We start from the raw sequence: 13,874 nt of genomic DNA on the forward strand, positions 1-13,874 counted from the left end.
TGAAAGCTGAAAGCTGTTGAACAACAGGGGAAACGGTAAAGTGAGACTAAATAAAGGGGCCAATCTGATGAAATTACAGTGTGTGTGTGTGTGTGTGTGTGTGTGTGTGTGTGTGACTATCCCAGTGAAACCTCTTTGAACAATTAACTTTTTTTTTTTTTTTAATGAGAGGATGTAAGCTAGATTCTATGGTATGGATACTAGTAGGCGAGGGGAAAGAGATCAGATGATAAATATGGGCAAAGTACTGTTCGTATACAAGTGAAAACAAAATAGTGAGCTTGTTGAGCTTGGTTTGGAAAGGAAGAAGAGAGCTGAGGGAGGGATGTAGGTGTCTAATCAGCATACATTGTATGTATGGACATGTCAAAGTAAAAGTCCCTTGGCCAACTAATTGATGCTGCTAAGACTTGGAAACAGAAGAGAGACAAAGTTCTGTAGGATCATTTTATTAACACCTTAAGTAGACTATTTTTTTCTAAAATGAATGAGCTTCATATAGCATATAACATATGTCTACTTTCAATAAGGAATTGCTAATTAAAATGGATCTATAATAGTATGCTTTAAAAAAATACTTTGATAACCCAATTGGACACTTTTTCCCCAGAACTTCTAATAAGGATTGATATACATAGCTTTTTTCTTTCTTGCCAACATGATTTCATGAATTCTCAGGAAATGCTTTTCAAGTGAAACAGGTATTTAGTTACATTAGCCTATGAACATTTTCTTTTCAGAGCTAATGAGCACGTCAGCTTCACTGCTAGAATTTCAAGTTAATGAACTTTAAATTTTTTTTTCTTTTTCTTTTTTTTTTTTTTTAGTGCCAGTGCTGGTGCTGGAACTTCTAGCTGTTTGGTGGTTAATTGGAGATAAAGAGTTTCATGGACTTTCCTGCCTGGGTTGGCCTTGAACCATGATCCTCACATCTCAGTTTCTTGAGTAGCTTGGATTATAGGCATGAGGCACTTGCACCTGCTTTAAAATCATTTTTGATGTACCTTTTTGGCTTTAACTTCATTGTGTTTGATTTTTCTTAGTCCTGTGGTTTTAATAGATATGCTCCATACATTACATTGTCTGAGCCTGGTTAATTAGTTCAAATTGTGTTAGCCGTAGCTATTTAAGTTTATTTGAACCTTCAGAGGCTCTGCCTTGTATGATATTTGACAGCAGCAGTTTTGACTTGTGCCAGTTTTGTAGCCAGAATCTGCCAACCCACAAACACATGTCGCCTCCCACATCAGAGGCATGGGCGGCTGGGATGTTTCAGGAATTCCTGATCACAATCATGGCCAGAGCAACAACTTCTACCCTTGCCCGCATTTTCTCCCCATTCTTTTGACAAGATCATAGGTAGAGTGAAAAGAATGCAGATTTCTGAGTGAGACAGCGGAGCTTTTCTATGCCAGCTAAAACACATTCTAGTCGTATGACCTTTTGAAAATGATCTAACTTTTCATTGTTTCAATTTCCTCATCTCTTAGATAAGGATAATGATACTTTCCTCCAGGGATGTTTTGAAGGTTAGTAATGATGTGTGTAAACCAAGCCTGCCACATGCAAAGAGCCTACCCCGTCATTATCGTCATTATTCCAAAGGCTGCTCCTTTTTTTTTTTTTTTTTTTTTTTTGCTGCTTCATTTTTAAATGTGTTGTCTAAATCCTCTTTGCTTCATGTAATCACTAGCAAGCACAGTTGGAAACCAGTTATAAAGCAGTCTTTTTAATCTGTGCACATTTAAATGCATTTCATCAATGTGTGTATTGAAGAGCAAAAAGGATCCATCTTGTTGTGGATGTATATATGATTGCACTTCAGTTTACAGTCCCAAATTGCCTGCAATGTAAATAGTTTTGCATTCTGAACATAAAACAGGCAGCTAAAAATGTGATTATATCTAACAGTACAAGAATACGGGATAGGAATATGATCAGTGTTTGTTGTGCTCTCTTTTACTGTGGGTTTTTGGTTGTTGTTTTTTACTGGGGTTTTGAACTTAAGGACTTGCACTGCATGCTAGGCAAGTACTCTACCACTTGTACCACACCCTCAGCTTCTGCTTTTGCTTTCATTTTATTCATTCATTCATTTATTTAATGTGGTATTGGGATTTGAGCTCAGTGTCTCATGCCTACGAGGGTGGCACTCTATCACTTAAGCCATAGCTCCAGCAACCAGCCTTTTGCTGGTAATCTTGAGGGTGCACATTGCAAAATGTCCTGCCTGAATGGGCCTTAAATTGTTATCCTCTCAGCCCCCTGAGTAGCTAGGATTATAGACACGAGCCACCAGTGGATGCCCTCTTGATTGTAGTTTATTTTTTACATAGGATCTTACTTTTTTTTTTTTTTTTGGGTCCGGTAGTGGGGCCTGAACTCTGGGCCTGGGCGCTGTCCCTCAGCTCTTCAGCTCAAGGTTAGCACTCTGCCACTTGAGCCACAATACCACTTCCGGCTTTTTCTGCTTGTGTGGTGCTGAGGAATTGAACCCAGGGCCTCATGCGTGCAAAGCATGCACTCTACCATTAAGCCACCTTCCTAGCCCCAGGATCTTAATTTTTTTGTCCTGGGCATTCCTCTATCCATGATCCTCCGACATCTGTCTCCTGTGTATCCAGTATTACAGGATTAACCACCATGCAATAAAGGCCTTACAACCTTTTGCTCTTGCTGACCTTGAAACATGATGCTTCTATCTCTTCCTCCCACCTAGATGAGATTACACGTGCACATTACCATGCCTAGCCCTATGTTGCATTTTTTCCAAGTAAAAAATTGATGTCCAAGAATTGAAGAACCCAAAGGCTCCCATTAGAGAAAATGCTGTTTGCATGCCTCGTGAACAGTTTTAATCAGAATGAACAAAACTATGTTCATATTTTAAGCTTTTGTTTCATGACAACAGCCCTACCTTTGAAGTTGTTGGTGATCTAGAATACTCCAGGGGAACTTTTTCAGATAACGTTGTTTCCCCTGCCCATTCTTGGAACAGATGAGTATTAATTGTGTGAGCCTGCTCTGACACAGCTCCCTTTAGGCTCGCCAGTTATCACAGAAGGCCCAAACCAAAAGTCCCTGGGGCTACAGAAATAGATGAGATCTCTGAGGGTCAGAATTCAGGTGTATCACCAAATAAAGATGTTGATCTCTTTTTTTGGAAGAGCCATTGGAAACTACGTATCCAAGAATATGGAGCAAGGAGTGACAGGATCTGATTGGGTTCTCAAAAGAACTTCTATAGCAGTATGATGGTGGATTGGAGCAGCCATGAAGAGCCTATTCTAAGAGAAGGGGCCAGAAGTGAGATCTGAGCTAGACTGGCAGTAGTAGTGATGGACAATCATAGATCTGGAGGAAGTGACAGGAAGGCTTCTGGGTGTATCAGTACAGGGATGGAGAAGGATGGAAGTTACCATTGTGGGGACCACAGAAATACAACTGGTAAGGGGACTATAGAAAAGCCGTGGCACACCTAGGTCATATGTAGAGACTTAAAGGTGTGGTAATACCAACTGTGGAGGTTTGAGGGTTTTCTGCAATCAGCCATCCACGTACGGGTGTGCCACTGCAGTGATCCTAGGAAGCTTTCTTAACAAGTATGCTAGAAAGGACGATCATAGGAGTTGAAGGTCTCCTAGCAAACTCTAGTGGAAGATACAATGGCCCAAAAAAGGTGAAGATTTGAAAGGCAGCTGGATAAAAAGAAAGGAAGGAAATCAATGCACTAGAGGTCCATGTAATCATACCTGGGAGAACTCTAAGAGTATCAGGAAGTGATGTCACACTGGGAAGTTGGAATTTAGTATTGCCCTTACTGATGGCAAAGCCCAGGTGTGCCCAGTCATGGTTGAAGTGAAGGCTTCTGAGGTCAGAGAGGAAGAGCCAGAGTTTTGAGCCACGCCCAGTCCTGTGTTGTACAGTAAGAAGCATGGTGGAGGGCACCATGGGTTTTGTTGTTGGTTTTTTGTTTTATTTTGCTGAGCCCCCTTCCCAACCCAGCACCATGTTCTTAATGTCAGAATGCTTGACCTGTCAGTGGAACCAAGCTCTGATGTGCATGTCCCAGTATTAGGCTAAATCTTTGGGAGCCAAGAATATGCTAGGGTTTTCAGGTAAAAATCTTTAGTACCATTGAAACTGGCCCATCTCCCAGGCTAGTAGGTTTTTTTTTGTTGTTGTTGTTCTGTTTTTGTTTTTGGGTACTTGTTCTGTGACCTGAACTCAGGGCCTGGGCACAGTCCCTGAGCTGCTTTTACTCAAGGCTAGCACTCTACCACTAGTGCTAGTGCCATGGCTCCACTTCTGGCTTTTTGGTAGTATAGTGGAGATAAGCATCTCACAGACTTTTCTGCCCTACTGGCTTCAAACCTTAATCCTCAGATCACAACCTGAGGAGCTAGGATTACAGGTGTGCAGGTGTGAACCTACTGGTGCCTAGCTCAGAGTAGGTTTCTTACACTACTCCTAAAAGTCAAAGCCAGTAGTATATAACTGTCTTCATTTTCATAATCTTGACCTTCAGTTACCTGTGATTCTTAGCATTTGCAGAACAGGGGAAGTTAGTGGAGAAATGGTGCCTGACCACAATATGAGAAAGGCAGAAGGTGGTGGGGGACAAGCACTAGGGGGACAGCTGAGGGGTGTGTGTGTGTGTGTGTGTGTGTGTGTGTGTGTGTGTGTGTGTGTGTGTGTGTGTGTGTGTGTGTGTGTGTGTGTGTGTGTGTGTGTGTGTGTGTGTGTGTGTGTGTGTGTGTGTACTGGGTGGACCTTGAACTAAGGTGCTATCCTTAGATTATTTTTTAGGTTGTTGCTCTACCCCTTGAAACACATCTCCAGTCTGACTTTTAGCTGGTGGTAAATTGCAGGTATGACTCAAGTACCTGAGTTCAGCAGCAGGCACTGTGTGTAATTTCTTTTTCATTCCTCCAAGAAATGGAGCGTTGCCACTCAGAATGACATCTGCTCAAGCACTGCAGCTTTGCCTCATGCAGTTTCACTGGGAAGGGAGTGCTGGAGGGGAGCAGAAGGGAGCCAAGTTCAAAGCAGGCTGGCCCTCTAGACTACTGTGCCCACTGCACTACATAGTCCTTAACAGTCTCTAAAGGCAGACATGTGGGAAGCTTGGGAAAAGGAATGCCAGCTCCTTGGAGCTCAGTCCTTCTAACTTTTGATCTCAGCTCACATTTGAAACCTCTGTGTTTTGGGCACCAGTATCTGGGGCAGGGGGCTGGAGGGGCTAGGAGCTATCCCTGAGCTTTTTTGCTCTACCATTTGAGCCACAGATTCATTTCTGGGTTTTTGTATTGGGTTTTTAATTGGAGATAAGAGACTCATGGACTTTCCTGCCTGGCCTGGCTTTGAACTGCCATCTTCAGATCTTGGCCTCATGGGTAGCTAGAATTACTGGCATGAGCTACTGGTGCCTGACTGGCATATAATTTTTAATATATTTTTACACTCTTGTAAATACCATTCCTTAGTAATATACTCACATATTCTCGAGTTATTATTGAAAGCATATTGAAAGCATGTCTAACCTTTTCTGTGGGAATGTAAACTTTAGAAGTGAAAACAAACAAAAAAAGGACAGTGGAAGAAGTCCTGACTGGTTCTTATATGCAGCTTAACTATCAAATAACCTCTTTACATTAAATATAAGATTGGGCCTGTGTTCTCAGTCTAACTAATGGGTTTGTGGCAGTTATAGAAATGCTTAGATGGTGTGGTTTGGCTTGAACTCAGGGCTTCACTCTTTCACTTGGCTTTCTTGCCCAAAGCTGGTACCCTACCACTTGAGCCACACCTCCACTTCTGGCATTTTGCTGGTTAATTGGAGAGAAGAGTCCGATGAACTTTTCTGCTAGGGCTGGCCTTAAACTGCAATCCTGAGATCTGAGCCTCCTGAGTAGTTAGGATTACAGGAATGAGCACATTCCCCCCCCCCCCCCCCCCCCCCCCGGCCCTGCATCTTGCTTAGATGGTGTTTCATTTGAATGAGTTTCCATTATCCTGTTTTTCAGGCCCTGTAGGCGTGGGGCTGAATGAACTGAAGCGGAAGCTGCTCATCAGTGACACTCAGCATTATGGAGTAACCGTGCCCCGTGAGTTTTCTGTTGTTCACTGTTTCTATGACTACACCATAGATTGACCCTAAATATTCACAGTGCTCCACTGCACTAACACTGTTCCTAGCACTCACCCTCTAGACCCCACCTCTGCAAGCAAACCTGTGCTATACGCTGAGTGGGAAACTGAGGCACCAGTGGATAAGGGAGTTGCCTTGGATCTCACAGATTATTGGCAGGATATTTATTAATGGCAGATTCCTAGTTTCAGATTTTTATGATGAACATGAATACACAGATGACATCAGCTTGCTATTTACAAATTTTTGTCTGAGTACAGGTCTCGCTATTCTGTTTCCTAAAATAAGTGCTAATGTTTTCCAGAGGGTTTTTTTTTCCAGCAGTTTTTCAATTAGAAGGACCAAATCATAGAGAGCTGGAGGAGAGGTCTCATAATGGGAACTTTCTTAATTACCTTTTATATGTAGTAATTGGCAGGTGGTGTCAAATGGGCTTTTTTAATGACTATACAGGCCAAATATGGCAGGCTTCTTTTCTGTACCCCGAATGAGATCTATTTTTATAAAAGTGGTTTTCCTAGTCATTTTTACAAATGAAATATGATGCTTGAAACATTTTGATCTCCAGAATAAATGCCATTTGACTACTTAATATGTTGATGTTAGAAAGCTCTCTAAAAGACTAAATTGAAATGTTGGCTTTTTCAAGTGGTTTTAGTAGTGTTTGAAAGAAAAATCATTTGTATATTGCCCTTAGCAATGTTCTTTAGCTTTGGAAGAGTTCAACTTTGTTTTAAAATTATAGTTTTCTAGTACCTCAAGTTCTTTCTTTTACTGCATTTTTCCGAATTATTGTTTGTAATCATTTTCAGCCATAAGTTATAGGACTGTTGGTTTTCACCAAGGGAGATGAAAGAAAGGAAAATGTGGAATTAGGAATTTTTTTTTTTACTTTAATTCCCTTCTCTTACGGAAGTTGAATTGTAACATACAAACAAAATTTTACAAGACAATTGTTAAGCTGGCAGGTGAGCAGTTACAGGAGAAATCTAGAAGGTGAAAAAACAAATGTATTAATTTCTTACTCTATCTTCATCTCTTTGTTCGTCTTAATTTATGCAGTCCTAACAACAGTGTAAGATGGAGGATATTTTCTCCCTTCCCCACAGAAGGAAACAGGGAAGAAAGGGTGCATTGATCCGGTTAGTGTTCCATAGACAGTAGCAGCACTTAGATGTGAAGCCATGTTTTATGATCTCACTTCTCATATTATTTCTCCTGGATAGTCCCAACAATTCTATCAAGCTACAGTTAAACCTGATCCCTTTTGAGGTTGATAAATGTGAGAAAGGTCATCTCTCAAACATAACCCACCATGATGGCGTTAGTTGTACTAAAGGTTCCAGAACAAGGTACTTTGACCTCGGCTTATCTTGCCATTACAATTTTTGCCTCAGAAGGTTTTGGGTTTGGACTCTCCAGAGATGTCCTCCACACAGTTGTTTCCCACTCTGATTCACTTCCCAAAATATTTTACAATAACTATGTTTTTTGGATTTGCCTGATAAGAATCATTCTTACGGAATGATTCTGTTTTTTATAAGAAGCAAGCACCACAGGTAATTCAGAATGTTAGAGCTATTTAGGAAATAGGGAAATAGCCTCAACATAGGATGATTTATAATTAGTAAAAGAATACAGTTTAGAAGCAGTTTTGTAATTTAGATTGTCATGCTTGTAAAATACTTAGGATGGACTCTGAAATATGGTGTTTAATTCTATAATGTTCTTTTCCAAAACATGCATTGAGTATCCACCAAAGTAAGGAGAGTGAAGAGAGTTCAAGCAGTGGAACCCTTCCACATTCATGAAGGAAGTATAAATTAACTCAGTGTTTTGGAAACCTAAGCAGCCATATTTGCAAAAGCTGTGTAAACACACATTACATGACTCAGCCATGCTCCCAGATTATACCCAACAGAAGTGCATATTGTACATCCAGCAAAAGACATGTATTAGGACATTTTTTTCCCCCAGACCTAGGCTTGAACTCAGGGACAGGGCACTTTCTTTAGCTTTTTTACTCACAGTTGGTGCTTTACCACTTGGGCCATGCCCTCCCTTCCAGCTTTTCCTTGATTAATTGGATATAAAAGTCTTTTGGGTTGGGTGCTGGTGGCTCATGCCTGTAATCCTAGCTACTCAGGAGGCTGATATCTGAGGACTGTAGTTCAAAGCCAAGCTGGGCAGGAGAGTCCGTAAGACTATTATCTCAAATTAACCACCAGAAAAACAGAAATCGTGCTGTGGCTCAAGTGATAGAGCCCTCACCTTGTACTGAAGAGCTCAGAGACAGCACCCAGGCCCAGAGTTCAAGCCCCACGGCTGACAAAAAAAAAAGAGAGAGAGACAGAGTCTTTTAGATTATCTATCTGCTCAAGCTAGCTTCACATCAGGTTCCTCAGATTGAACCTCTTGAGTAGGTATATTCTGATAGTCTTAAAAACATTATTTATAAGAACCACAAACTGAAAACTACCAAAATGCCTACCAGCAGTTGAATGGATGAGTAACTATGGCATGTTTACACAATGGAATCCTAGAGTGAGAACAGATGGACCACAAGAGGCCAGAACAATGCCAATGGATCTCACAGGCAGTATATTGACCAAAAAGTAGGCAGGCAGGGAAGAGAGTATGTGTTATAGCTCCATCTGTTGTAACCATAATAAAAGAGCAACAGTGGTATGCACTATTAGAACAGTGGAAGAATTGGATGAGAAAGACAACTGAGGTAGTGATATAGGTTCTTGTCAAAGTACTACTTCTGTGGGCATATTGATCTATGAGAGTTCATTAAGCGGTAGGATAATTGCATGTGTATTTTGACTTCTATGTGAACCTTGCTGTCTGTGTGTCATACTCAGAATTTTTTATTGGGAAGGGAGACTTGAACTCAGGATCCAGGTACTACTACCTGAGCTTTTTTTGCTCTTGGCTAATGTTCTATCACTTGAGTCACAACTGGCTTCCAGCTTTTTTGGTGGTTAATTGGAGATAAGAGTCTTCCAATTTTTTAGCGATTCATTGGGGACAAGAATTACCTTCCCAAGGCTTGCTTTGAACTGCAAGCTTCAGATCTCAGCCTCCTGCCTCACTAGGATTACAAGTGCAAATGCCCTGGCCATACTCAGGATTTTTCATATTAAAAAGAAATATTTATTTAGTTCCAGGTAATTTGCTGATGTCAGTTATTTTTTTGTTTAGATAAAGTGTCATAGTTATCTACCTCTTCCCCAAGGAAGTCAAGAAATGACACTTCAGGGACTGGGAAGGTGGCTCAGTGGTAGAGTGCTTGCCTTGCATGCCTGAGGCCCTGGGTTCGATTCCTCAGCACCACATAAGCAAAAAGAAAAAAGCCGGAAGTGGTGTTGTGGCTCAAGTGGTAGAGCGTTAGCCTTGAGCTGAAGAGCTGAGGGACAGCGCCCAGGCCCAGAGTTCAGGCCCCACAACCGGACCCCCCCCCCCAAAAAAAAAAAGAAATGACACTTCAGTACTGTGTTTGTAACTACTTTGAATTTATAACAATTTCATGTTTCTCCAAAAAGCAGTATCACGTAACTCCAAAATGTTAAGTCCCAAGAAATGTGTCAGGAAGCAGTTTCACAACTTGAATTTACATAAAGTCAGTTAACTACAACATCACCAGAAGTCTGTCTATATGGGACTTCTATTGAGTGTGAGGTCCATAATGCAAAAAATCATTCTGAAGCAAAAGGCAATATGTTTAAAAATGCCAGATCAGGTAAATGTGATTATTCTTGGGCTTTTGTTTGGCTGAAAAGCAGTTCGCAAAAGGTACTATTTAGTAGATATCAAATATTTGGTAGATTGCAAAGTCTGTGTAGGCTGGACTTGGGGAACTACTCTCCTCTGGGAATCACTTCCTGTGTTCCTTATGCAGGTCTATATCAAATTGTTATCTCAGGTTTCAAAGTGTCCACATTCTAGAAGGGAATTTTCAAAGTCATAATAGAGCCCTTGGACTAAGGATACAGTTCAGTGGTAGAGTACTTGTTAACATACACGATTATTCTTTGCAGACCAAACACTATAAACTACAACAACAACAAAACTCATAATAACCCTTATAATCTTCTCAAAGGAATTCAGATGATCTTACTAACAATATCTCCTTAGTGAGTTTATGAGGTTCAAATTAGTCCTTAACACACTTCATCAATGAACTCATATCAAACCTGGCTAAATCAGGTTCATCCTAATACATGCAAGCACTGTGGCAGTAAACATACTCCTTTTTCAGTGGTGTCAGAATAGTCTTGCTCCAAACACCAGTTGATATGTTTAATCCTTGAGGGAGACTTTATGTGTTGAGGGTGATGATCCTTAAACTGTCTTAACCAGCTTCTGCTATTCCAGTTGGAGAAAGACAATCTTTTCTTCTTTCTTGACAAAGTAATACCCAGAATATTCTGTTTGAATTTCCAATAACTTTTTTTTTCTTAAGCCTATTCTTTGCTAAAGCAATAATGCCAAACCCCACAAATAAACATAATTAATGAATGAATTTAGCCATATTTCCAAGGACATCCTACTAATTCTAGTAACTGTCATGTTCTTGGATATGTATTATACAATAGGCTCAAAAGAGCATTTTTCTGCTGTGAATTTTATTCTTACTTTTTATAATAGAATAAAAAATTTTTATCAGTATTTCACCCTGTTCCTGGAAAGGCTATATTCTGTCTCTCAGGGAGCCACAAGTGGAACAATTTTGAAGAACTGTTAGGAGAGCTGAGCATCATGCAAATAAAATATGCTTGATAATTCAGGAGAGCTTGATCATTATGCTAATAAAATATGCTTGGTAATTCAATAAAAAAGAACTCAATTTTAGGGTATAATTTCAATTATTTAGGCTTTGGAAAAAATCATTCTTTTTGTACTAGGTTACTTTTTTCCACTTCACATGTTTATGATATTATTAAAATATAATTGAGATAAACAAACTGCACATATTTGAAATATACTGCTAGATCTGTTTGAATACATGTATGCACATGTAAAACCTTCATCTGAGACAGCATAACAAACAATTCTATCTCCCCCCAAATTATCTATGCCTCTGCAGTCTAGCCCTCTGTCAGTGACCCCAGATTATTATACTAATTCCTTTGGGTTGGAATCACCAGTACTTTATATTGGATTATACATCATGTAACTAACTGTTGTACTCCATGTGCAGTTTTGTACTGTGTAGCACGGGTCTGAGATTCCCCATGCTGTTTCATAGGTCAGTAGTTCATTAGTTGCTTTCTTGGTCTAGAAATACTACAATTTGTTTATTTGTTCATGGATATTTATAGGTTCCTCCATGACCCTCATTGTTGGTAAAGTAATTAAGATGAATTTGTGTACCAAACTTTCTATGGACATGTTTGCTTTTCTTAGGCAAATAAGTGGGATGGCTAGGTCATAGGTTTAATTGTTAATGACACTAACAGATGGTTCTCCAAGGAGATTATACCCTTTTACACCAAGGCTAGAGGTGAGGGTCAACGGTAGTGAACAGCTTGGCCAAACTCAAGATCCTGAGCTCAAATCCCAAAACTACCTAAATAAATTTATATAAACAAATAAACTGCCTTGTAATTTTGGTATTTCCATAAGCACTTACAAAATTACAGACATGACTGAATCTAAGCAACTATTTTATTATTTGTGATCTGGTTCCCTTTGTGTGCTTAATTTTCTTTTCCTTTCTTTTTCTGCCTTCTTTCAGATTAGCTGAATGATTTCCACTATTACATTTTAATGTATCAGTTCACTCTGATTTATATCTTTTAATTTCTTATCTCTCACTTTAGGGATTACAACATGCACACCTAATCATTCACAATCTACTTAGAATTAATTGTGTCATTTTTACATAAACTGTAGGAAGCTTGCCATCAGTATTAATCCCTTTTTACTTTCTGCCTTAATCTTTGCTTTGAATGTAATATATTTGCATACTTTAGAAACTATTCCAATATAATTTTACTTTAAAACAGTCATATTTATTTTAATGTATTTAAAAGGAAAAATGTAGTCTTTTATATTTATTCAACTGTCTAGCATTTCTTGAATATACAAGTTTTTTTCTTCTCATTTCTTTTCAGCCTATAAAACACCCTTTATCTGTTTTTTTTTTAACATAGTCTGCTAGTGAATTTTGTGTTTTTTCTTATCTGAGAGTCTTTATTTTACCTTATTACTGAAAGATATTTTGGTTGATAAGTCTTCTCTTTTAGTACTATAAAGATATTACCACATCAATTTCTTGTTTCTGTGATTTATGAAGCCTGTGAAATTTTAAGTCAGTATTCCTTTATGCACGTTGTATGCTTTCTAACCACTTTTAAGATTTCTTAATTTAATTTAGTTTTTAATCATTGGTTTTAATATGTCTAGGATTTTTCCTCCCTGAATTTGTCCTAATTATCTGCTCAGTTTCCTTTTATCAAATGTGTGTGTGTCTGTGAGAGACACAGAGAGAGAGAGAGAGAGTGAGAGAGAGAGAGAGAGAGAGAGAGAGAGAGAGAGAGAGAGAGAGAGAGAGAGAGAGAGAAAAGCACGCACATGCACCTGCCAGTCCTGGGCGTGAGCTCAGGGCCTGAGCACTGTCCCTGAGCTTTTTTGCTCAAGGCTGGCACTTTACCACTTGAACTACAGCTCCACTTCTGGCTTTTTGCTGGTTAATTAAAGATTAGTTTCACAAACTTTCCTGCCTAAGCTGGCTTTGAATCACATCCTCAAATCACAGCCACAGCCTCGTGAGTAACTAGGATTATAGGCATGAGCCTCTGGCACAGGGCCCTTTTACCACATTTTATACATCCATAGTTCTTATTTCCTTAAATCATATTTTTCCCCAGTCTCTCTTCCCTCCTTCTAGCACCTCAATTACATATATGCTACATACTTCAATATCTTCACATAGGTAGGAAGCTTGTAGCAGTATGAATCCCTTTTTTACTTTCTCCCTTAATCTTTACTTTGAATGTACTGTATTTACATACTTTAGAAACTATTCCAATGCAATTTTACTTTAACACAGTCATATTTATTTTAATGTATTTAAAAGGAAAAAATATAGTCTTTTATATTCAACTATCTAGTCTTCCTCCATTCCTTGAATATTCAAGTTTTTTCTTCTCATTTCTCTTCAGCCTATAAAACACCCTTTATCTGTTTTTTAGCATAGTGTGCTAGTGAATTTTGTATATCTATGTTTATTATTATCTTTATAATTCAGATTATGTCATTTTTATTATGTTTTTAGTTTCACTGGCGCTTAGCTCCATCCTCTATTCTGCTGTGACCTTGTGTAGTGATTGGTCTTGATCAGATTTTTTGGTTCCACTTGATCCTTCTTTTACAGTCTGTATTTCTCTGCTAAGAATTTATGACTACTGTTTTGGTGTGTTTTCCTTTACCTTATAAAGCAGAGTTAGGAAATTTTGTTCATATCTGTGTTAATTTCAGCTCCCAGGGCATTTAGGGTTTGCATCTTTCTTTTCCCTTGTTTTGTATAATTTCAAATTGCATTTTTAGATGTTGGCAATCAACTATGCTATTTTCTATTTAGTTCCTCAGTTCTATCTCATTTACCTGTCCTGTGTTGGTGTGGGTCTGCCCTGGCTCAAGGGTTGGTCTGAGACTTGTGTATAGGTTCAAGGCTCTATTTTCTTTCTTCTTCGGGTTTGAGTACAAAAAAGTT

General features: G+C 39.1%; 1 protein-coding gene across 1 annotated transcript in view; it reads left to right on the forward strand.

The window, feature by feature from the left end:
• The window catches only part of Mpp7 (membrane palmitoylated protein 7), a 220,896-nt gene that overhangs the window by 198,206 nt on the left and 8,816 nt on the right, over positions 1-13,874 (forward strand). Inside the window, exon 13 of the mRNA XM_042686270.1 lies at positions 6,027-6,107. Within this exon, the coding sequence (XP_042542204.1) occupies positions 6,027-6,107 (81 nt within the window). The remainder of the gene's footprint in view (positions 1-6,026; positions 6,108-13,874) is intronic.

This window comes from Dipodomys spectabilis, unplaced genomic scaffold (genome assembly GCF_019054845.1).
Source record: "Dipodomys spectabilis isolate Male_0828 unplaced genomic scaffold, ASM1905484v1 ptg000096l, whole genome shotgun sequence".
NCBI lineage: Eukaryota > Metazoa > Chordata > Mammalia > Rodentia > Heteromyidae > Dipodomys > Dipodomys spectabilis.